This window comes from Convolutriloba macropyga, chromosome 11 (assembly GCF_964194025.1).
Source record: "Convolutriloba macropyga chromosome 11, txConMacr16.3, whole genome shotgun sequence".
NCBI lineage: Eukaryota > Metazoa > Xenacoelomorpha > Acoela > Convolutidae > Convolutriloba > Convolutriloba macropyga.
The window spans coordinates 13041594-13068623 of record NC_134478.1 but is presented as its reverse complement, the minus strand read 5'-3'; the positions used below and the strand labels follow the sequence as shown (position 1 = coordinate 13068623).

The 27030-nt window shown below is 32.7% G+C and overlaps 2 protein-coding genes across 4 annotated transcripts in view; both read left to right on the top strand.

Moving 5' to 3' along the window:
• LOC142349840 (uncharacterized) overlaps positions 1-19197 on the top strand; it is a 41824-nt gene extending 22627 nt beyond the window's left edge. The window contains exons 2-4 of one of the 3 annotated variants that reach the window (XM_075401644.1): positions 10795-11752; positions 17009-17620; positions 17992-19197. In XM_075401644.1, the coding sequence (XP_075257759.1) occupies positions 10795-11752; positions 17009-17620; positions 17992-18338 (1917 nt within the window). In that variant the 3' untranslated portion in view covers positions 18339-19197. The remainder of the gene's footprint in view (positions 1-10794; positions 11753-17008; positions 17621-17991) is intronic. The other 2 variants (XM_075401647.1, XM_075401645.1) reach the window with 2 other exon arrangements.
• Positions 1-27030, top strand: part of LOC142349538 (tuberin-like) — a 494816-nt gene that overhangs the window by 162823 nt on the left and 304963 nt on the right. The gene's annotated exons all lie outside the window — the stretch shown is intronic.

Here is a 27030-nt window from a genome sequence, read left to right as displayed (position 1 = left end):
TGTATCTTTTGCTTATCTTCATCTTTTGTTACATTATCTAGATAAATTTTTATTTAAAACGAGTCTCTACAGTATATTGACTGAGTCATTATTTACATGTTATACATTCATACATATTGTTATTTCATCATCAATTAACGTACTATAAATCCTGTGTTTTAATATTTCAACATGTGTATTATAATCATTCTCATCATCTAGAAGTAATTCACGTTCATGATAAAATTATAAACATTGCTGTTCAAGAAACCGTTTATCTATCTTTCGTTCACTGTAATTACTCCTACAACTTAGCCGCCGCTACTTAACAATAAAAATAATACTCTTCTCCCTAATAATTAATCTTAAGTTCTGCTTATGTTTCAATGAAATGTAATACCTATTTGCAATTTTTAGGAATGATTATTTCAAATTAATCACAAGTGCTTTTGTTTGTATTTTTTAAAAAGCTCCTGCCTTGATCCTCTATTTCGTAAGGCAAAATTTCGAAGTAATGTTTTAAAGTTTTTCAAATCTAAAATGAGCTTCAAATACAGTGACTGTAGATATAAAGCCTGGTGTTCGAGTTGTGATGAATGTCAAAATAAACTTTATTTCATAACCCTAATGAATATGTTAGCAATCTATAAAAAAAGATGATCATTTGAGTGTGCAATAGTATGATTCAAATTTCGTTTTACGTGTAAAATAAATGCATATCTCATACAATAGATTTAAATCTTCAAATGTAAGTTATGTGTTCATCTTTATAGATAGAGATGCGTATGAAATATAGCTTTTCGTCTCTCTAAACCAAAACCGTTCAATGTCACACACCCTTCATTAATTAATGTTTAACTTATCGCATCTAAACTAAGGGAAAAGAAGAAACTCAACACGTTCAAAGCTTTTGAATAACCCATACTTATATAAACCAGAGCTGTCTTAGCTAATATTTTTTTCTAAATTTTTTTGATAGTTTAGTTATAAATAAATGATTGCCATAATTAGATTAACTATATGCATATAATCGCACAATAGTACTTTTAGCTTGGAAGTTACACTTGTTGTGAGCATGACCTCTGATATACACCATTTAAGTGATTGTGATCTCTTACACAGTCATTGCCTACATTCTTTTCACAATAACAATAGTCAGTAGTAGGTGGAGTAGCATTCTCTTCCTTAAGCGGTATGTTTATTTTAAACATATCTCTAAATAATTTACTATAATTATCAATTTTGCCTCCAGACCATGAAATCAAGTCCTCTCCACAGTAATGTTCTAATTTGCTTTTTAATACATCGGACTGATTACTTTTAATATATATTGCACAAGAAATTTTGTTTTTCATTTGAATTAATATTTTTGGTTTAAGTCAACGTTTTTGGTTCATTGATAACAGGAAAAAAAGTGTCCACTATAATAACTGAACGTAAATTTGATTTTCAAAGTGCTGTCATCTAATTTGAGACGGAAAATTAACAGTCGAAGGTTTTATCCTTTTCTTTTCCTCTTTGCATTGAGTGGCCCTACATATCTCTCATTATTCTAATTTAGTTCGCTTTTTTCACACTTTGTTTTTACTGCTTCCGTGCTGGTATAAAATTTTTTTGGCGACCTATTATATCGTCAAGAAATGGGAAATTGCTACTGTTCAAGTTGAAATAAACAAAGTTTCTGCTCTAGACATTATGAAAATTCACTTGCATTTCACTCTTAATTATTTTTTTGCAATGTCATAATTCTTATATTCGTAATTCTAAAAACCGTACATGGTTTGAAAGTTATAACTGAAAGTAACTTATTTCGGTTTCTCGATAATGAATGAATTTCAAAATGAATTTCGTTTGTTTCATTCATCGGTGAAATCGCTTATTTATTGAAGAGGCAAAAATAGCAAGAGGCATTGAGAAAATTTAAAGAGCAAATCAAGCCAACAACTGTTTTCTCAGAATAAGCGACTTTTCTGTTGTTGTTGAAATAATAAACTTACGGGTAGATCTTGAAATAACAACAATCTTTATTTAACCTTGCTTTTTTCAAAAAACCACTCAGCTTCTCAATACAGTGTTTGAAATGATTTGAACTCATATCTTAATTTTTAATATGTTTCAGTTTTTCTTTTTTTTATCATGTCTCAGTGGCGGTATATCTTTCTTGAAACCTTTTTTGCTGCATAACTGTTTTTCGAAAAACAATATGGGTTGAAAATTTTTTTCTTTGAAAGCCAATTTTTGAACGATGACGCACTCTACGTTATTAGACAGCAGTTTTTCATGAGAACAATCCAGATGTCAAATAACTTGAAATGTTGCATTTTATTGATTTTGAGCTTTTTCTATATTATAAGGTAAGTTTCGATTCTGGTAAACACCAACTTTGAAGGAACGAAGCATTTTTTGCATATTGTCGTATAATAAAATTTTCAGTTTTACTTTATTCACAACCATTAGAACTTATTATGCCATTTTCGTTGCTCAATGTGGTCTTACATTGATTTTTTTAAAGCTGGAGTTGTGTTGTTATAGCAAAAGGAACTTTTGAAAGTGAATTGTTTGGAATAGCTTTTTTGCATATGACTAATTTTGTAAACTTATGCATAGACTAACCCGTTCCATGAACCTTCTTTTAGGCGGATTGAAAACTATCAATCAAAAACAGAAATGAATTGGAAACGACAATAGTGAACCGGTTTGGGTTTTCCCGAAACGTTACTCACCGATCATAACTGTGAACAAGTTCACTACAGAGTTTTTACCTCTAGCATCCGGCAATTTTCAAATTAAAAACCGTACTGTGCTAAACTTTTATAAGTGACACAAACTTTTTTTCTCAAAGTTTCAGAAAATCATTGTTTTCGTTTCAATTGCTCCTGTAAAGTTCTACAACATTGCATATGCAAAACATCTTTGTGTTTGATCAGCCATTTTTCGACACATACAAACCTTAACCTATTCAACACTTCAAATAAATGCACAAAGCATATTGTTTTTTTTCGGATAGATTCGTGCTTAACTATTTGAAGTTATATATGCCTTTGCGCGAACTTCGATGAAAATTCGTAATGGAAATTAATTCAAGTAAAAATGCATCAACCACCACCTGAAGTTTTTGGGAGAAGCAAAGCTAGACTTTGAAGAAATTTTCAGCAGTAGAAAATTGCCACAATTTTTTTTTGTAATTGCCATAAAACAACCATATGCAAAAATGATTGTTCAGTTTTTCCAGATCACTCCAAAAGGTTAAGTCAAGCATGACAAAAAATTGTGCTACAAAAATTGGGTTTTCTTTTGTGGTCTTCAACTTGATTAATTAGAAACGTTCAATTTAGTGTGCATCTGGATGAACTGAACGTTTGGAAAGAGCGGAACAAATGATTTGCAATTTGAATATTTTTTCCTTTTACATTTAACAAAAAATGTATCATGGACGAATTCCTTGAACTGCAGGGAAATCTTTTCAGTATTCCTTTTTCTACAAAAGCATAAGTGCTCGGTTAAATTTTTAGTCAAATGGGAACGAATGTTAAACATTTCGTTGCTTTTTTTGCATATTAGCGAAATTTGGCGGGATCAACGACAATGCGAAGATCTGCGACCAAATTCCGTTCCTTCGTTGCTCTTTTCGTCACGTTCCTTTAAACGTTATCTAGCAACAACAACAAAACAAAATAGAGATGCGTATGAAGTATATCATTTCGTCTCTCTAAACCAAACTCGTTCAATGACACACACCCTTCATTAGTTTATGTTTACCTTATCCCATCTAAACGAAGGGAAAAGAAGAAACTCAACACATCCAAAGCTTTAGAATAACCCAGATCTAAACTTATATAAATCTGATCTGTTTTAGCTAATAAATTTTTTCTAATTTTTTTTGACAGTTTAGTTAAAAATAATTGATTGTCATAATTAGATTAACTATATGGATATAATAGCACAAGAGTATTTTTAGCTTGGAAGTTACACATGTTGTGAGCATCACCTCTGAAATACACCCTTTAAGTGAATGTGATCTCTTACACAGTCATTGCCTACGTTCTTTTCACAATAATAATAGTCAGTATTAGGTGGAGTAACATTCTCTTCTTTAACCGGTATTTTCATATTCAACATATCTCTAAATAATTTACTATAATAATCAATATTGTCTCCAATCCTTGAAATCAAGTCCTCTCCACATTGATGTTCTAAATTGCTTTTTAATATATCGGGATGATTGCTTTTAATATATAATGCACATTTTGTTTTCAATTTGAATCAATTTTTTGGTGTTAGTCAACGTTTTTGGTTCATTGATATTAGGTAAAAAAATGTCCACTATAATAATTGAACATAAATTTGATTTTCAAAATGCTCTCATCTAATTTGAGATGGAAAATTAACAGTCGAAGGTTTTATCTCTTTCTTTTCCTCTTCGCATTGAGTGGCCTACATATCTCTTATTATTCTAATTTAATTCGCAATTCTCACACCTTGTTTTTACTGCTTCCCTGCTGATATAAAAAAAATTTTGGCGACCTGATATAACGTCATGAAATGGGGAATTGCTACTGTTCAAGGTGAATTAAACAAAGTTTCTGCTCTAGACATTGTGAAATTTCACTTGCATTTCATTTTTAATTATATATTTTTTTGGAATTTCTTAATTCTTATATTTGTAATTCTAAAAACCGTACATGATTTCTGACTAATTTTTTCTTTGCATATGACTAATTTTGTAAATTTATGAAAAGAATAGTCCGTTCCGTGAACCTTCCTTAAACGTATTAAGAACTATCTGTCAAAAACAGAAATAAATTGGAAATGACGATAGTGGATTGGTTCGGGTTTTCCCGAAACGTTACTCACCGATCATAACTGTGAACAAGTTCACTACAGAGTTTTTACCTCTAGCATCCGGCAATTTTCAAATTAAAAACCGTACTGTGCTAAACTTTTATAAGTAACACAAACTCTCTTTCTCAAAATTTCAGAAAATCATTGTTGTTGTTTCAATTGCTCCTGTAAATTTCTACAACATTGTTATCTTTATGCAAAACATCTTTGTGTTTGATCAGGCATTTGTCGAAACGTTCAATTTAGAAATGTTCAATTTTGGTATGAATATGGATGGACTGAACGTTTGGAGAGAGCGGAAAAGATGTTTTTGCAATTTGAAGATTTTTTCTTTTTTTATTTAACAAAAAAATGTATCATGGAGGAATTCCTTGAATTGCTGGGAAATTTTCTTAGTATTCTTTTTTCTACAAAAGCATAAGTGCTCGGTTAAGTTTTTAGTCAAATGGGAACGAATGTTAAACATTTCGTTGCTTTTTTTGCATATTAGCGAAATTTGGCGGGATCAACGACAATGCGAAGATCTGCTACCAAATTCCGCTTCTTCGTTGCTCTTTTTGTCACGTTCTTTTAAACGTAATCTAGCAACAACAGCAAATCAAAAACTGACGACTAAACCCTGATTTGTTTTGATGAGAACCGAAATCAAGGTATTTAAATAAGTTAAAAGTGTCACCAGATTATGCATACTGTAGAATGCGAAATCTACCGACCTATGTACCAACATTTGAGCGTGTCAAACTTACTTGCGGTTGCTTACTTTACTGATCTTAATACAGGTGTGCGCAAAACAGCGAATTTGCCGAGTATCTATACGAGCAAATATTTCAGTCAAACGTTTTTCTTTCCACCACTTTTGCTCTTGACAACTCATTTATTTATCCCCTTTATTAATTTATCAGTTTTATCTTTTTCCAGTTACTTTTTGTTGGTTATGGGTTGCCTACCCTTGTGCATTTGATTATGAGCCTCGATCTCTAATTCTTTCTCTATCTCTCTACCATTGCTCAGTTTGTATATTCCTAAATGGTCCTAGGCTTCTTCTACTGTATTTGTAATTTTGTTATAAATATTTTTTTTTCTGCAAACATGTAAATTAAACTAACCACTTGGTTAATGTTACATGTTAGGAGTTTATTAATCAAACATTATTTTTTTCTAATTTATAAAAAACTAAGGTTAGGTTTTCGTAAAATAATTTAATAAAAAATATGTTTAAATCCTGCAACCCTTCTGTCTATTGGAACTCTTTCGTGTCGTTTAAGCATTTCCGCTGTAACTTTTTGTTTAAATTTGGTCTTCGACGTTTCTTTTCTAATTGTAATTGGAAGTGTGTTCCATTTTCGAATTAAGTTACGAACAATTGAACCATTACTCCATTTTGACTTACATTTTTGTTCTAAGAAAAGGTTATGGGTTCGTTTGTTTACATTAATAGGCACGTTTTCTAAAAATCTGAAATGATTATTAGAGCGATTTCTTGTTTGTTAGAGAATATTGAAAAACCTATTTAAAGACACCCGTGTTATTTGGAGCTCTGCTGGAAGAATTTTAGTCTCCAGTAGTAGATATCTGGCAGTATCGTATTTGGTTTTCATAAAGCAAACTTTTATTCCCCAGTTTATCTGTTTGGTAATTCTGTCAATAGAGTAAGATAGTAAATTTTGAAAAAAAATTGCGCTAAAATCTAAATGGGACAAAACTAGTGATTTAAAAAGATTTATTCTTGTTTTTAGCGGTACCTGATAACGAACCAAATATAATGATCTGATTGCTGAAGCCATTTTACTGATAACCTTATTTAGTTGATTTTGGTATGTCAGTTCCCTATCAATTATTACACCTAAATATCTACATTTTTCAGATGCTTCCAATCGGTGTCCCTTGAAATCGACAGTTTCAATGATCGGCAATTTTTCATTCCTGAACACCATTAACTCCGTTTTTTTCTCATTCAAAGTTAACCTGTTTTGTTTCATATATTGATCTGTCTTGTTTAATGTATCTTCAGCTATTAGCTGCAAATTTGCTTCATTCTTTGCATGACATAGAATTGCTGTATCATCGGCAAACTGTAATACATCACAATTCGTTGATACAGCTTCACTGAAATCGTTGACATAAAGTATAAAAATTAGAGGCCCTAAGACAGTTCCCTGAGGAACACCGTGATTTATGACAACCCAATCTGAGTCTGCTATCCCATTTTTTACACACTGTTTTCTATCACAAAGGAAAGAGTTTAATAAGATTCTTGCATTTTCTCCAATTCCATACCTTTTTATTTTGTTCATAAAAACATCTATAGATATTGAGTTGAAAGCCTTTGCTAAGTCTAAAAAGAGTGTGACAACAATTTCGTTTTCGTCATTGCATTGGTTTATCTTTTCAGTTAATGAAATGATAGTGTCGAGACAGGACTTTTGCTTTTGAAAGCCGAATTGATTCTTGTTAATCAGACTATTAAGAGTTAGGTGGTGAGTTAATTGTTCAAGTAGTAATCGCTCAAAAATTTTTGCTAGAGTTGGTGTGACTGATATGGGTCGATAGTTTTCTGGTTCTAGTCGGTCTCCCTTCTTATAGACATGTGTAACATGCGCTGTTTTCAAAATATTAGGAAACGTGTTTTTGTTTATACATTCATTGAGGACAAATTGTAAATGAGTTCCAATAGACAGTTTACTATCTTTTAGCGCCCCTGCTGGTTTATAGCCCGGTCCGGGAGATTTATGCTTAAGTAGATTATCAATAACATTATACAATTCTTTTCTGGTGACTGGTTGGAAGCTAAATTCCGGTCCATCAAATGTTAGGGAAGAACAATTTGGAGCAACGTCTTTGCCTTTGTATAATCCCAGTCTCGCAAAACAATTATTAAGAACATTGGCAATCTCTCTGTCATCCTCAACAAAATGACTATCTTCCCTTAATTTGTCAATTTTTTCTATTTGGCTATTGGAATTGATCCTGTTTTTGATGAATTTCCATTGTTCTCTTGAAGTTGGTAGCTGCTGGAAAAAATTCTTTGTGTAATCATCTGCAGCTTTTTTCAGTTTTCTATTCACTGAATTGCGTAAAGATTTGTAAATGTTATAAATCTCTGATTTTGGGTTTTTCTTCCACGCATTAAAGAGACGGTGTTTTTCATTTATGAGACCACGTAATTCTTTTGTCAACCATTGCTTTTGTTGTTTTTGGTACTACTTTCTACCAAATTCAAGGGTGCATGACAACTCAGTATATTTTCAAAAATTTCAATAAATTTTAAAAACATTTCGTTCGGCTAATTTATCTGGTACATAGGCGACCAATCTTGCAGCGCAATGTCACGATTGAAATTTGATCTTGAAAATTTCTTGGTATTACGTATCAAAAACTGCCTTTTCTTATCACTGTGATCTATTTTTAATGATGACTGATATACTATTGTGAAGTGATCAACTGCAAGAGTCGACTCTAGAACACTGGCTTCAAAAATTTGGTTCTTCGAGATAAAGTAGTGATCAATTAACGAATATTTTTCACCATTTGTCCATGTTGCTTTCGTTTCATTAACGTAACATAGCCATTATTTGCTGTAAAAATATCAAGTGACTGTCTGCTTTTGTGCCTAAAAAGTTTATATTGTAATCTCCTAATAAAATTAGATTATCTGTATAGGAATACACATTTGAGATTTCTACAGTCATTTCATCCAGAAAAAAGTTAGAAAGATTTACATTGGGGCAGTATGCTACATTAATGAGTAGTTTTTGTGTTAAGAGCTTACCAATTTCAATCCACATTGACTCAAAAAAACTTCTAATGATTGTGTTCAAATCATTTTTCATTTTTACTTCAAACTGTTTGGGAACCCAAATACCTACCCCTCCACCTCTCTCTACATTAGTTAATGATGATCTTGGTTGGTGAATGAAGTGATGACTATTGCACAGATAAAACTCGGGAATGTCAGTTTTTTCGTTTGTCCACGTTTCGGTAACAACTAGGAATGAGGTTTCATTAAGATTTTTCAAAAAACGAGACAATTGCTCATGTTTATTATTGAGGCTTCTACAATTCATATACCAAAACTTGGGGAACTCCGATTTTCTCGCACAATCACCATTGTATTTTTCAATTGTTGTTATTCTATCCAAATTTGATGGACCTGGGTTTCTTTCAATGTCACCACATTTTTGTAGAATAACTACGATGATTATAAGTAGATATTTTATGTTAAAAATTCCGAACCATAGTAAAAATTTTTTAATCTGATCGATATGACGGTAGTTAGGTTTTTTAAGTTTACATAAATTTGAGTGACTTTTGAGAAACTCAATCGTTTCTAGAAAAAAAGCAAACTTAATCAAAATTAAAACCAAGATAAAAATCCACCTACACCTCAAATAAAACATTTTTAATGATTTCTACAAAGTCACCCAAATGTATCAGAATTCAATACGATTGTTGAAATTATTCCATCCATCTCTCATGGGTACAAAAAGATCTTTGCGCTTTGGTGGAATATGTCTCAAAGAGACGTCGTTTGTTGAACAATTGTAACCAATCCTTTTCAAGTGGTTTCTCAGAGTCGCTACTATTTTATTGATTCCATGTAAATTAGGGTGAACACCATCATGCCTTATAGCTGTGTTTTCCAAGTCGTAATTCAGGGCATTTACTTTACACGACTGAATTTCACCATTAAGTTGATCGGCTATACTATCGACTTCCTTGTTGTATTCATTAATTTCTTTGTTATTTACATCTCTTCCATACAGACCACTCTTTACATTGGGTATTTTGCAAATTGCAACTTTGTGTGGTTTGAACTTTGTTATACATTTGCCAACCAGGTCACCAATTTGCTCTGCTGCTTTTTTTTCCGTCAGTACCCTGATCAATAGTGTTATGCCCAAGGTGAAATATAAGGCTTTCCGACTTTGTTCCTGTTGAATACGAATCAATGGTACTCTTGACGTCATTAATGGTTGCAGATGGGTAGGAGTGTATAGCTGTTTTGTTACTGATATCGCTTTGTTTTACAAATTTGAACGTGCTGTCCGAAATAACTAATTTTTTGGCAAACCTAGGTACAAATTTGGGGAAAAATTTTTTGCTAGCACACTCAGACGCTTTACGTTCGTTGTCAACGATACCATCAATAATTTTTGTCAGCATTTTGTCATTTTGAGCTCTCAAGTAAATGATTTCCGACGTTGACTGATCGTATAATTTTTTTTCGTTGTCTAAAGCTGCTCGAAGTTCTTTGTTTTCTTGTTCAATTATTGCAGCTTTCTCTTTAAATAATTCTACATCTTTCCTGAGCTCATCAATTTCACATTGTTGCAAACTACTATTAAGTGATTTTCTTTTGCTTTCTCTTAGTTTCAAAATTTCTTGTATCAACTTGTCTTTATTCCATTTTGCTAGTGCAGTTGTCTCCAGTTTGATGTCGGATACTTTGGGTTTTTATGACAAAGTCTTAGTTAAACATAGCAAAAAAAATATGTTGACCTTAAAAGAAAGAAAAAGAAACTGGTTTGATCTCACCGGCTGACGAAATACAATAAGTCAAGATAGCTCCAGTAGAATACCCAATCAATTGTCGATAAAATTGTTTTCCAAAAAAAAAGAGAATTTATCTTGTTTGATAATATGAGGATTTTTGAAGAAGTCTATACTGAGCTTATATAGCAGTTAAAAAAGGTAAAGTTTTTCAAAACATCGCATGTGTTTTAAGAAAAATCTATGTCGCTGACTTGTAACTTCTAACTTATCTGTTTATCTTCTAATTTATCTTCTAACAATTAAATAAACAACGCCTGGAAAACTGTAGATGTTTGCTAATTACTGAGCTTGTGTGATTTTATAAAACTCTTAAAGGCTAACTTTAGTTGATTCGATTTCTCATTAAGTAACCTTTTCGGCTTCTGCCTGTTGACCTTCAGAAAATTAAAATCTGATAACAGTGTAAAATGACTGCATCAGAAAGAGAATCAGGCTGTCATGGTTGATGAAATTGACATTTATCACTTTTCAACTGGACACAATCCAAGGGAAGAGTTGAGTAAATATAAATGGTGTTGGATCACTTTCACTGAAACTGGAGAATCTGGAATGCGGATTGTTACCGAATCTAAAGAGTTCAACGAACTTAAACATGAAGATTTGAACATTCTGTTTCGAAGCGCAAATCACATCAGTACCATCACAGGCAGAAATATTGCAAAAGAACAGTTAAAAATGCTTCCGTTCCCATCTAAACCAGTGATGCTACCAGGTTGCTTCACTTCTGCGCAACGACAGATAGAATTCAAATACGTTGATAAAATTGAAGATGTGTTAAATATTGAAGAGAGTGAGGAATTCCTTGGGAATGGTTTCACAAACAGACTAGTAGTATTACTATCAAAAATATTACTCCCTTCCAATTTCTCTCTTGATGAAGTTAAAAAGAAATGGAATGCAACTGAAGTGACTCATTGTACTGACACTGAGAAGATAGATTGTGTCTCTGGTTCAGAGTTCCAATCTGTCTTGTTTATTATCGACTGTCGGTGTCTTTTGTTATCGCCAGAACATCTGACGTTAGTTGTGTCTAGAGCGCAGTATGAGGTGGGAATCATTCTAATTAGAATGGGGCAAACTTGGTTTGAAAGAGTTAATGAAACTGTATCATCATACCTGTCAACGGACAGAATTGATCATGTTGTTTTGTTTGATCAATTAATTAGCAGTACTAACAAATCCACACTTGTTAAATGGTTGCAGCCAACAGACGCAAACGTTTATGAATGGAGATGGTGGAATATACGAATGAAAATTCACTTGGAGAAAGAGAAGGAACAGATGATGAAATGTATTGAGAGACAACCAATATCTGTTCAATTGCAACTCTGCTTTGCGTTTTATAAATTGTACAAACGGTACGACTTGCTTCCTCGTGGTAAGCTCAATCGTAAGCGCAGAGGCAAATTTGCAAAATCAATTTTACTTTAACTTTGAAGCCTGTGGGTAGGCGTTAAATTTTTATTGATAGAAGACACTTCACACTGATCATTCAACGTTCCCCCAACTGATCATGACATTTTTTTCTACTAAGGATTGATTTATAAAAGTGATGCGCCTAAACATTGATTAAATACTACAACTTTTTGAGAATAATGTTGTCTCGAATTTTGCGAACTTTGGATGAAAGACAACAGTTACAACAAGAGTTTTTTTTAAATTGCGGTTTTAGTGATGATGACTAATAGATACAAGGAAAAAGATGTTCATTGGTATATTTTTGTTAGAAGTTTGAGAGAGAACAACCTGTGCATAAGATACAAGTAAACTGTGCATAAGATAAGCGTGACATAGCTTGACAAGAAGCTCTACTTGTTCAACGTATGCTTGGGTAGAGAAATGAAGCCTTGAGGAACAAGAAAGATCGTGAGAACGGGTTATAAGAGATGCCCAAGTTCGAGAGCTTAAGACCAGTTGTTGTAAATGGGTAGCACACTAGGCTTGCAAGTAAGAGATGCTAGTTTGAATCCAGTACTGGTGCACCTGCATTTTCACAGTAGTTACAACTGCTTAGACCCCCTTATATATATCGATGTAATACTCAAATGACCACAATGAACCTAACAAAATACATACCAGAAATGTGGCCGATATCCACTTTCACTTTCATTGTACTTTATTTTAATAGTTTTTTGCTTTCCGAACATGATTTCAAAGTTAGCAGTTACTGCTATGTGAATAATTGGTAGAATAGCTTCAACTGGGAGGCTGTAGGTCTAGGGGTTACTGGCAAAATAACTCGTTGCAAAATTTGGGTCGAATAGAGACACATTTTTTAATTAGTTGGGGTAATACAGTTTAAATTACACCTAGCTGTCTTTTTTTTCTGGAGTACATTAAGTAGAAAACAGCTTGAAAAGCGGTTAGAATCCAAATCTGTTAATCTCCTTCCCCTTGCGAGGTTAGGATCATTTTTGATTGGAAACAAAATATTTAACGATCTGGTTACAAATGATTCATTCTTACTCTTGAAACCGCTTGAAAGCTAGATCAAACAAAAAAGTATTAAATGTTGAAAACCATGTTTTTCCATTCTTCCGGACAAAACTTATTCTAGGGCATGCCCTAAATTGTATTAAAAACATGGAGGCTCGTTGATGTGCGTTCGCACATGATGTTCCGACCCGAGCTTATCAACATTCTTTACTTAATTGTCAACCAAAGGACGATATAACAAAAATAGATATTTGAGTTTAAAATAATCGTTACACAATCTAACCACTAATTGAATTACATAATGCCAAGCCCCATTAAACAACAAAAATAGCAAAAACAAATTTCAGGGCCAAAACTGAATATCAAATTTTAAAAGCACAAGCCGACAATAGAACGAATAATGAGGCGAAATTTAAAAATTAATCAATATTTTTTAACCCAAGAAATTTGAAAATTCTTAAAAGGCATTAGCTTTTAACTAAATAAACATTGACAAATAACTAAAAAGTTATTAGGAAACCAAAAAGACCTGTCTTTGGTTAGACTAAGCCATAGAAACAAAATAAAGATGCGGAAAAACTCAAAAAATTACAAACGATTTGCGAAAACACAAATTATTGATACCATTAAAATCATTAGCTATTATCTGAATATTATGTGCTTTTAATTCAATTTTTATTTCTATTTTTTCAGCTAAAGGATTTATACTGAGATATTTACTAAGTTTACCTGGGTCACATTTGAAAACCATTGTGATCTGTTATTACGCGATTGTGTTGAAAGAAGAGAAAGGGCAACACGAAACTGACCACTCAAAAACGTTTAAAAAACCTATATTGTCAAAAAAACAAGAAATTGGACGGGACCTCTCAATGATGAAAATAACTTACAAGTTTACGAAAAGAACAACAAAAACTGAAAATTTTCAAACAAAAATTTCAAAATGTATATCAAAAACTAATCGCTATAAACTGAGTGCTTTGGGTAACATCATTCATTCAATTTTCAATTACCAGCTTATGTGACCGGTCAGCGATTAACGGCTACCTAAAGAACTTAAAACAGCAAATTCAAGAAAAAGATTGCGAGAGAAAAGTGTCGAAGGCATTAAAAAGTGAACTTTTCAGTACAAACTTTTCTAGTTTCAAGTAATTTTTTTTAACAGCAAACGGATTCTTTTTTAACAATATGACTTCAAAAAATCATCAAATATAAACAAATACTTTGGAACCACGAAATTTTTGAAAAAACTCGTAGTATCAACGCCATAAAATTCAAAAGCTTTCAAAGGAAGCCAGTAAATACGCTAAATTGATGGGACGACAAGGTTGTTTTGTTTTCCAATTTCAACTTTAGACCATTACAACACATCAATGACTATGAAAACAACAACAAATACAGGCAAAAACGAAAAATTCAGCAGAAAAGTGCCTGAAGAAAGTGTCGAAGGAATTAAAATTATACACTCTACACTGACAACTTTATCTATGATCCATTGAACGTCTTTCAAAACCAATTGGAACTATCAGTATAAGGATTATGTGAAAGGATGTCAAAACGAACCATAAAAAAGAACAATATCCAAAAATTAAAAAATTATGAAAACCCGTGGCATTTAAGTCTTTATACTATTAGGTAGAAGATAAAACCGGAAAAAAATAATTTTTTATGCAGTAGAAAAAAGGGGTCCTCTCAATGCTGAGACTGACTAGCAGTTCACGAAATAGGTTTAAGATTGGTTAATGATAAAAAAAAATCAAATTATTTTTAAAGACTTATTAGCATTAAATTCAATAGCTTCAACGGAAGACAATAAATACACACCGATATGCCCCGATGAGAGGGAAAAGATATTTGACTTGAATAATTAATCAATAAAGCATCGCAATAACTGTTATGACTATGAAGACAACAACAAAAACATGTGAAAACCAAAAATTCAGTAGGAAAATGCTAGGAGAAATTGTCGGAGCCATTTAAAACATAAGCTTTACTTTGAAAATTTTATCTGTGATCCACTGAACGTCTTCTTTAAGCCAATGGGAGCTATCATTATTTGGATATTGCGATAAGAGTTCAAAAGCAACCAATATTACGAAAATATCCAAAATTCTAATAAAAAATTAAATCTTGTCATTTAAGTCATAGAACCTATAGTTAGAACATAAAATGGCTAACCAGATTGTTATTGGTTGCATTTGAAAATAAGGGGGTCCTTTCACTACTGAGATTGACTAACAGTTCACGAAAAAAAGTTTAAGATTGGTTAATATTCAGAAAAATTTTTAAAAAAAAAACTATTTTTAAAATCTTAACAGCCATTAAAATCACTAGCTTTCAACGGAAGTCAATAAATACGCTAAAACATAACCCAATGTGAGGACAATAACGTTTTTCTTACATAGGTAATCGATAAGACATAACAATAAGTCTTATGACTATGAAAACAACAACAAAAACAAGCAAAAACCAAAAACTCAGTAGAAAAGTGCGAGAAGAAATTGTCGAAGCCATTTAAAACATAAACTTTTCTTTCAAAATTTTATCAGTGATCCACTGAGCGTATTTTTAAGCCAATGGGAGCTATCATTATTTGGATATTGTGATAAGAGTTCAAAAGCAACCAATATTACGAAAATATCCAAAATTCTAAAAAAAAATTAAATCTTGTCATTTAAGTCATAGAACCTATAGTTAGAACATAAAATGGCTAACCAGATTGTTATTGGTTGCATTTGAAAATAAGGGGGTCCTTTCACTACTGAGATTAACTAACAGTTCACGAAAAAAAGTTTAAGATTGGTTAATATTCAGAAAAATTTTTTAAAAAAACTATTTTTAAAATCTTAACAGCCATTAAAATCACTAGCTTTCAACGGAAGTCAATAAATACGCTAAAACATAACCCAATGTGAGGACAATAACGTTTTTCTTACATAGGTTATCGATAAGACATAACAATAAGTCATATGACTATGAAAACAACAACAAAAACAAGCGAAAACCAAAAACTCAGTAGAAAAGTGCGAGAAGAAATAGTCGAAGCCATTTAAAACATAAACTTTTCTTTCAAAACTTTATCAGTGATCCACGGAGCGTATTTTTAAGCCAATGGGAGCTATCAATATTTGGATAATGTGATATGAATTCAAAAGTAACCAATAATACAAAAATAAGCACAAAAATTAAAAAACATGAGATCTTGTGTCATTTAAGCCATATATCCAAGAGTTAGCAGATAAAACCGCTAACCAGATAAAAAGTGGTTACAGTAGAAAGGCAGAGGGTCTTGTTATTACTGAGACTGACTTAAAGTTCACAAAAATAAATTTATTGGTTAATGTTCAAAAAAAAACAGCCAATAGCTGTCAATTCAAAACACTAGATATGTTCACTTAATGCTCATTACGGAACATAGTGCACCATTAGTTAGTGAGTTCACGCCATAGGACTCCAAAAATAGTAAATCTCAAACAGAAAATCAAATTTTCTTTCAAAATTACGAAAACTCAGTGTCGAAGCCAAAAAAAACATGAGCAATTCCTCGACAACGAATTTTTTTGTCCATTGGGCTTCAATTGACTGTAAATGAGGTTTGTCATTAACGGAACCTCAATATGAAAAGTTACTAGTCTCTAGGTGACTTAAAAAAACAAAAGAAACTGAAAGGTTTTCTAAAAATAGAGCTCTCAAATAGAATTCGATTTTCTTTGATAGTGAACTTCCCTATGAGACCAGAACTAGTCTTTTTATCACCTTCAGTCTATTAGGAACACACAATTGGTTCATTTTGTGGCATGAAATGTAAATTTGAAATACTTGTTTTATAGAAAATATCTTAATTTGAAGAAAAATTACACTAAGTGAACAAAATCATGCCAAATATCCCCTGTTCACACAAAACTTCAATCCTCGATAACTCCTCGAAAAAAAAACGAAATTCAAAAAAATCTCTTTAGTTTTGAATTCTACGCTGGAACAGCTTTTTAATGATACCACTCACATTTCTCTACGATGAATATATCGATCGGCCAAAATTGACTGAACAAAAAAAACCCCATTTGAGTATATAGTTCCTCCCCCCACAAGTGGGTCGGAACAATAAGTACCAGTTAATGAATTTTTACATCAATTGCCGTTCTAATTGTAGGTTGGCAGGCGTTAATGTTTTATCTGATGCCTAATTTTTTCTTTGCAGACTTCCGTGCTTGGTGTGATAAAATGTGTGATGGATTGGACAGTATTGACGACGGAACAATCAGTGAAGTGAATCTGCTCTACTGGAGTGTTCAATCTGATAGTGTTGAATCAGTGAAATTATGTGTGGATCTACTTCGAAAACGGAATCTACTCTCAACTGAAATAAACAAGCATTATCCAAATGCAACAATACTGCATGTGATGATGAACCAATTCGTAACTAAAAGTGATATCAGTAGGTTGCTGCTCAATTGTGATGAATTAGAGAAGTGTACTGTTCTTTGTAAATTTGAGAACAAAAACATCTTCGAAGGCACGCTTTCAAGAGTCAATGGCGATTTTTTTCTCGCATTATTCTCGAATCTGGACAGTTGTGATTTATTCTTCATGGGGTATCTTGGCTTCGAGAGTGGAGAGAGTGAAGAGGATAGAATAATGAAGTACAGACAGTGGGGAGGGGACATACTCTTCAATGTTATTAGAATGGAGAGTGTGGATGCAGTTGAATTGGGTTTGAGATTGTTGAAGAGATACGATCACATACTCAAATATGAATTCAGTCTGATAAACGAAGATGGCAAGAATCTTCTGCAGTATGCGATTGATTATGGTAAGTAAAAAAAATTCATACAGTGACCGTCCTTTTGTATTTTGTATTGTTAACACTTAATTGTCACTAAACATAGAAGCGATCAAGCAATATCTGTCACAACGATGTTTTCATCCACTGAAAATTGTGTTACAGATATTTGTCATGATGTAAACAAGAATCTTCTCAGATAGTTCATACCTGATATCTTGCATCTTGTTTAACCCATAATTATGGTTTCATCATAACAACAACGACATACTCTCATTAATACACTTGCACAAACCAACTTATTGTATTTTATGTGAACATAATCTAAGGTGTAGGATTTAGTCCGTGATTGAATATCATGCTCATTGATACATCATCCCTATATTCTTTCACTTTTATAGGCAGCAGAGAGGAGAAGTTAATCTTGGATTTGATGAGGTTACTCATTGAGGCAGGCTTCCCCAACGACCATCTACTGTATGAATGTTATCAGTATAACAGTAGAAATGAGAGGGAAAACGTGTTGGATACTGCTATCAGGAGAGAGTGCTGGAGTACAATTAAGTATCTGTTGTCAGATGAAGGGAGGAGACATATATTCATGTTCAAAAACAAAGGAGACGAGTTTCCAGGTCTGATTCTGAAGAGCGTTCAACAATCACCATCATGTGAGGAGAGCAATGCAACGGAGGACTTAAAAGAATTGGGTGAATTAGTCCCGCAAAGAACACGTGCGAACAGTGTGTAAGGAATTGACAGAAATTCGAACAAAAAATTGAAAGCTAATGAATAGTTAAAATATGAGATAGATATTGTCAACCATAGATATTGATACCGTTCAACAATGTTCTCCTGCATGAGTGTATGAGATATAACTGTATTGACAAAATATACGTGAGTGCGAACGTGTTGGATATACTGCTATCAGAACAGAGTGGTGGACAACAGTTGAGTATCTGCTGAGATGAAGAGAGGAGACATATATTCTTGTCAAGTCACAAAGGAGACAAAAAACGAGATTTGTTTTCGGTAAAAACGAGAACAATACCATGGTATGAGAGAGATGGAAGCGAGTCTCTCTCCAATCATAGTACCAAAAGTTCAGAGAGCGAATCGGATGGATTTATTAACGAAAGATCACGTCCAATCAGTGCGCAGAAGAATGACAGGTTTTTTTAAACAAAAAAGAGCATTTATTCACAGCTCACGCAGAGAACAGAAACAGTAATTCCAAAAATTTAACGAAGAAGCAAACACGAAAGCAGTAAATCCTGCATTACAAAGTATAAACAGATCGTACTGAGTATATATACCCTGCATGATCGCTGTGTTTTCCGCTCACATGTATTAATCAATTGATGCTTGATTTTTTTAAAGAAAATTTACCAAAATCCTTATGAAAATTAACAACCGTTAGTGTCTTTTGCATTCAGCTGATCAATATTGTTTAGATTGTTTAAAATTCCGACAAAGTGAGCTTTAAAGTAGTTCAGTTTATATCCACCCTATTGTAATTTCTGGTTATTCTTTAAATAAAATGCATTGGAAATTTCAGTAAAAACCAAATGAAAGTTGAGTAATTTATTTTATTGATAAGGTATCTTCCAGCGATTTTTCAAATACTGCAACAGGTATGAGTGGTGATACTGTTTTGACTAAAAAAGTTGATGAACTATCGAAAGTAGTATCCGGATAAATAGGCACGAACAAAAAACAGGAACAAAAATTTTGATCTGGAAAAAAACGGGTTGAAATAAACGACAGACCCAGACTGAGAGCCCAAGAACGTTACACAAACAAGCATTGTGTTATAATCTGCAACCCACTCTTTGACTCAAGAGACAGTCGAAATGTGTTGCGAAACACATTGAAGTTTTTTGAAAATTTTCTGAATATCAAACTGGACGAAAACAGAATTAAAGCATGTCATATATTACCCGGCACAGCAGCTAATGGATGCCCAGCGTCAATGGTCTGCAACTTTGTCTATTTTGACGACAAAGATAGGGCTTTTGGTGCAATGAGGAAATTTAAGAAAATCAAGAGTCCACTAAATAATCTTAATATATACATTAATGATAGACTGCCTAAATATGAAGCAGAAATAAACAGTGAGGCGAAAAAAATGGGAATGATTCCTTCAACAAAAAATGTACAGTTTCAGTTATGGTTAAGAATCTGCAAAACGAAACTTCCCTTAGAGCAGTAAATAACGTGAACGAATTGAATAAAATCCAAAATCCTGTCTTGCGGGAGAGTGGACGCAAGAATCAAAAATTTATGAAGGAAGCGGAAGAGCTCTCATGTGAAAAGGGTCAAGAGAAGTTTTCAACTGATAGCAAGAGACAAACGAAAAAATAAACTCCATAGCTTATTATGGTTAACAGTGGAAACTTAGTTTTTTGTTCTGATTATGAAATAGTTTTTTGTAGTAAGTTTCATATTAACCCCACACGGTAGCAGTACTATAATGATGAGACTATAATGTTCCCACTCATTCATTTTGCTCGCAATATTCGCAGCAAGATGAGATGATAGCAAGTTTAAGTCATATGTTTTCTTTCATTTTAGCCTTCTTGTCTCATTGTCCTATTTCTCATTGTCCTAGCAAGTTCTCATTGTCCTTTTAGCTCGCGATATTTGTAGCTGAATGGGAAGATGAGAAGAGATAAAACTTTAGGTTTATACTTCTCGCTTTACAAAGAAAAATCAAACCCCTTGCTGCTTACAGTGTGCGCAGCAAAATGACAAATTAGATGGCAATTTTAGAATATTTTTAGTGGCAATATATGTCAAGCGGTATCCGCAGACAAAGATGCCCTAGATGATTTGCATTTTTAGTTTTTTACAAAGAGAAATTTTTTAGTATTAGAAAGTTAAAGTTTGCGATATCCGCAACTCTGAAATTAAATTAGGTTAGAAAAAGAAATAAACTCATCTTTTTTGTTGTGGAGGCCTGCGATATCCGCGGTCATTCACATTCATACATTCATATTGATTTTTTTCTTCCTTTTTATTTTACTCAATCTTTTGTCCAAATTTTTAAATTGGTAATGTGTTCAAGGAAAAAAATTCAAAATGAGTGCAAACAAAATAATTTCGCAAAATATCAGATCGATCTACAAAAATTTTAACGAGTTTGAAGTGTTGATGAAACGACAGGCGAGTCAACATTTAAAAATATGTTTGACGGAAACGTGGCTCAAGGACCAATCTAACGCAAAGTGCATTAACCTTGATGGCTACCAGGAAATTGCTACAAACAACCGTAATACCTCTAAAGGAGGAGGGGTTGGGATCTTTCCAAGGATGGATTTACAACAAACAATTATTAAAAAGTTTGGTTGTACCAGTATTCAAGTTTTAACTGTGAAAATCAACACAGAAAAAAGGCAAAAATTTTTTATAAACAGTCATCTATATCAAACCGAATACAAGTATAAATGAAATATCGGAAACTTTTCAGATGTTTTTTTGAAGAACTAACTCCGGAACTGGAACCGTTACACATTGTTTGCGGAGATTTTAACATTGACCATAGTAGCAAAAACATCAAGCTTTTAAAATTAAAAGACATTTTTAGTTCTTACAACTTAAGCAATATGTCTAACGTTGGGTATACTAGTGAAAGCGCAAAATCGAGAACTAATATTGACGTAGTTTACTGCTCGAAGACAGTAGAAATTGAAATTATCAAGTCAGCTGAAGCGGATCACTATACTGTCCAAATCGTGTTCTCTGACTACATCGAAAAGACTACCACTGAAAGAGAAAGTTTACAGGGATTGGACGGTTCTTGAAAACCACTTTGTTTTAGAAAAATGTTTTTTAAAAAAAGAGACAAATTAAGCAGACTTATGTCGCACTTTTGCTTTGGATTGTGATCTTGCATTTGAAAAGTTCCAAGAGGTTATCATCGAGGAAGTTGACAATTATATTCCATTGAAAAAATAAAAAAACCTTCTCAGCAACCAAATTGGATTGACAACAGTATAAAGAATTTAGCATCAAAAAAACAGAGCTTATTCCAGACCTTCTTGGGACACAAAAATATTAAAAACAAGGAAAAGTTCATTAAAATCAGGAATAAGCTGAGCAAGAAAATAAAAGAAAACAAAACAATCTATTATCAGAAAATGTTGCACAAAATCGCAAAAAACAATTCCAGCAGCTTTTTTTAATACAATGAAAACATTGAGTCGAAATACACAAAAAGAACAAGAAGAGTTGTCAGAGAAACAGATTGAAGGTTTCAACCTTTACTTCACAACTTTTGAAAAGTTTTTGTAGAATAAATGAATTGATCCTGGAAAAAATGGAAGACAAAAAAGAACTTTAAAAAGAATGTTTTGACTTCAACAAATGAAGCCGAATTATCACTAGTCATTAAAAAATTGAAGAATAAACATAGCACTGATTGTGACCGTCTCAATAATTTTTTACTTAAAAAAACAGAACAGATTATAGTTCCTACATTGACGTTTTTTGTCAGTAAGTGTTTCGGAAAAGGAATCTTCCCAAAATGTTTGAAAAAAGCAGTAGTATTTCCAATACATAAGTGCGGGAATGCTTACGAAGCTCAGAACTAAAGGCCAAATAGTCTATTACCAACGATTGGAAAAAAACTAGAAAAATTACTTTGTGATCGAATGACCACATTCCTCGAGAAATACGATTTGCTTTATAAAAATCAATTTGGGTTCCAACAAAAAAGGGGGACTACTGAAGCAGTAGTCAATTTCCTCGAGGGAATCAGAGAAGACTGAGAAAATGGATTTAAGGAAGTGAAGGCTGTCTTAATAGATCTGAAGAAAGCATTTGATACAATTGAACAAAATTTGCTCCTGGAAAAGCTAGAAAACATAGGAATGAGAGGACTTGTACATAAATTACTAAAATCCTATCTGAGTGACAGACAACAATGCGTCAAATCGGTTGAGTTTAGGTCGGAATTCTTACCAATAGAAAATGGAGTGCCGCAGGGCTCGGTGCTAGGACCACCGCTCTTTCTAGTTTATATAAATGATATTCAGGAGTTCTGCGGTGACTCAACTGCAATTTTGTTTGCAGATGACGCTGCTTTGAAGCAAAATGTGTATTTAAGTAATGAAAAATTTGAGAAGTCAATCAGATCTGTAGCCGACTATTTCTTGCGAAACAAACTGAAACTCAATTTAGAAAAAACGCACCTTGTGAATTTGAACGCAATCAGAAAATCTTCTCAACAAAAGATAATTTTGCAGAATGAGGCCATCAGTCAAAAAACCTCTTTGTAATACTTAGGAGTACAAATTGATGAAAAACTTAATTTAAATCGGCATGTACTCAAATTATGTGCAAACTGTCCAAATTTTCTGGATCATTTTATAAGTTGAGATCATTTTTAACAATTGCACAGCTTCTTGTAACATATAATGTTTACGTACAACCAATACTAACTTATGGTGTTTTAGTCTATGGAACCAGTAGCAAGACAACAATTCAGCCTCTAGAAGCAAAAATAAAACAAATTGCCAGAATCATGTTTAAAAAGAGAAAAACGGAATCAACACTGCAAAATCGAGAAAATTATAAAATGCATTCGATCAAAAATTTGCACATTTTTGAACTGTTTAAAAAATTAACAGAGATACTTAGATCAGAATGCGAAATAAATAGTCTAAAATTTCTTATAACAAAGAAAGAAATAGAGTCAGTTGAGTAAAAAAGAACATCATACCGTCAGTTAAAAAGTACAAACGCGGTTAGTGGACTTTGCCTTAAACAGCTAGGAGTAAGAATAAGAAAATTGTTGAATTTTATTTTAAATTTTAACCCCAATTTCATTTCAGAAGTACAAATGTTGAGTAAAAAAGAATTGAAACGTTATCAGTACAGTTTTAGAGACAATTACATTAGTAATAACCAACAAATAGTTCCGTTAATATTTTGAGCTGATCATTTCAAATCCTTTGCATCTTAAGCATCTGACAATCTGTCTTTTAAAGTTTCTTAGTACTGTTACTGGCAACACTTGACGAGATCCATCGAACCATTTGATGACCTATCAAATAAGTGGCGGTTCTCTGCGGCCTTGTTTGGACGGCAATGCTAACATACTTGACAACAATTTATTGTTTTTATATTATTTGTTCTATTTGCTTGATTATCTGATTTGGTTTCCTATTTTTTGAAAGAATCAATTATTTTATTTCTTTTTAGTCATTTGCATCTCTAAAAACAGATCTTCGTTGCAATTGTTGTTCCCCAAAGACATAAGTTGTAAAATGAAACAATAAGACATAAGTTGTACATAAATTACTGAAATCCTATCTGAGTGACAGACAACAATGCGTCAAATCGGTTGAGTTTAGGTCGGAATTCTTACCAATAGAAAATGGAGTGCCGCAGGGCTCGGTGCTAGGACCACTGCTCTTTCTAGTTTATATACATGATATTCAGGAGTTCTGCGGTGACTCAACTGCAATTTTGTTTGCAGATGACGCTGTTTTGAAGTAAAATGTGTATTCAAGTGCTGAAAAGTTTGAGAAGTCAATCAAATCTGTAGCCGAGTATTTTTTGCGAAACAAACTGAAACTCAATTTAGAAAAAACGCACCTTGTTAATATGAACGCAATCAAAAAATCTTCTCAACAAAAGATAATTTTGCAGGATGATGCGATCAGTCAAAAAACGTCTTTGAAATACTTAGGAGTACAATTTGATGAAAAACTTAATTTTCATCGGCATATCCTCAAATTATGTGCAAAACTGTCTAAATTTTCTGGATTATTTTATAAGTTGAGATCATTTTTAACAACTGCACAGCTTCTTGTAACATATAAAATTTACGTACAACCAATACTAAATTATGGTGTTTTAGTCTATGGAATCAGTAGCAAGACAACAATTCAGCCTCTAGAAGCAAAAATAAAACAAATTGCCAGAATCATGTTTAAAAAGAGAAAAACGGAATCAACACTGCAAAATCGAGAAAAGTATAAAATGCATTCGATCAAAAATTTGCACATTTTTGAACTGTTTAAAAAATTAACAGAGATACTTAGATCAGAATGCGAAAAAAATAGTCTAAAATTTCTTAGAACAAAGAAAGAAATAGAGTCAGTTGAATTAAAAAAGAACATCATACCGTCAGTTAAAAAGTACAAACGCGGTTAGTGGACTTAGCCCTAAACAACTAGGAGTAAGAATAAGAAAATTGTTGAATTTTATTTTAAAATTTAACCCCAATTTCATTTCAGAAGTACAAATGTTGAGTAAAAAAGAATTGAAACGTTATCGGTACAGTTTTAGAGACAATTACATTAGTAATAACCAGCAAATAGTTCCGTTAATATTTTGAGCTGATCATTTTAAATCTTTTGCATCTTAAGCATCTGACAATCTGTCTTTTAAAGTTTCTTAGTACAGTTACTGGCATCACTTGACGAGATCCATCGAACCTTTTGATGACCTATCAAGGAAGTGGCGGTTCTCTGCGGCCTAGTTTGTACGGCAATGCTAACATACTTGACAGCAATTTATTGTTTTTATATTATTTGTTCTATTTGCTTGATTATCTGATTTGGTTTCCTATTTTTTGAAAGAATCAATTATTTTATTTCTTTTTAGTCATTTGCATCTCTAAAAACAGATCTTCGTTGCAATTGTTGTTCCCCAAAGACATAAGTTGTCAAATGAAACTTGAAGAAACAAAATTTTTTTGCAAAATTCGAAATAGAATATTCGAAAATCTCCCTTCCGCACTATTTACGCCATCTACTCATGATGATTTTAAGTTTATTGAGTTTAAGGACTATTTACTAAACTTTCAAATGCAATGTGTTTGTTCCTTGTAGTAACCGCTTCTCTTCGTCTTTTTAAGCGTCTCTAAGTCTTCTTTTCAGCCAGTCTAATAACATCTATTTTTACATTATACATCCATATCGCTTTTCAACCTTTGTAAGAACATTTGATTTGTATCGGCCAATGGAATGTAGACAAAATATTGTCTGCAGTGGTCAAAAAACAAAATTATGTTTTGGATCACGGACATTGTTAATTGAAGCGTGTTCAGCAGCTAATTGCTCCTATTTTGTGAGGCTAAGAAAATAGGTCCCTGAAGCTTCTGAGTTTATATAAAACATTTCTTTTGATTGGTCACTGCACATAAATTTTTTGTAGTTTTCAGGTAATCAGTGTGTGTACTTTTCAACCCAATAAATTTAATTTTGATCACATGAATAAATCTAAAACGCCGATGGAATAAGATTCATAAACTGTTGATCGATCTGTTGTATTGATATTCACCGTTATGTTAACCAAGTTAATTGATTTTGCTATATGGAAATTTTTTTGATGAGTATGAGATTTGAGACAGGAGAAACATTACAATAAGAACAATTCAACTACAACTACTGAAGTCAATTCAATATACGTTTGTTGAAAAATATCAGATTTGAGCCTTATTGCGCTCTATATCAAAAGTATTTTTGTTTTTTTTTTTTTACAAATTACTTGTTATGTTATTGTTCATTGTACTAACAGTTTCCTTTCGGCTTTATAAGATGAATGAAGTTGGTCGGTTGCTAAAAACTTTTCTCATTAGTTTTCTTACATTCTTTGGGACGTTTCGTTTAACTCAGTCCAATAATTTTAATCAAAAATTGACTTCAGTGGCCATTATTTAAAATGAGTTTGGTCAAAATCAAAGTGAGTCGTTTCCCGGACTACCCTAGGGATACTCTGAAATCTTTTTACGCCTACTAACAACAGAACTCCCAGCGGAAAATTTGCCAATTCCTAATTTTCCACGTTTTGGGAAACACCAATCACGAATTAATTGTTTTCCACGTTTTGGGAAACATCAATCCGTAATTAAATTGTTCAAAGTGTGGAATAACTGCGAAGCGGGAAGCATTGTATTTTTCAGTTATTCATAAAAATAACATCAATCAAAAACTTTTTTCGACCTGAGAAAAAATAAACAAAAACATGTGCAAAACAATGCAAAACATTTGCTAATGAGGCGGAACATATAGTTGATCACGTCGCAGAAACTAGCTTATATCTGCGAAATTTTTGATTTCTCTGTAAGTTTGCCATCATATTGATCAATCAGATTTGAATCCTTTTCAATTTCAGACCTGACTGTTGAGATTGGATGTTGCAGTTTTCGATCAACTATTTTAAAATTCAGTTCTAGTGAAAAGCTGAAAAGGTAGGGACGCTTCTTTTCAAAATTTTGTTGCTTAATTGAGTGGCGTTTTTAGATTATCTCTGCCTTTAACTTAATCAACTCTGTCTTTTTAATGATCCCGCCGAATTCTCTGGTTGTTGTTTTGTCAAAACGTTTTAAATGTCATACCCTGATCTGAGAGGTGTAAACTTTTTCATCTCTTTTTTCCATTAAAAATGGCATTGCTCAAGAACAACTGAATTGGTTGATTACCTCAAAAGCA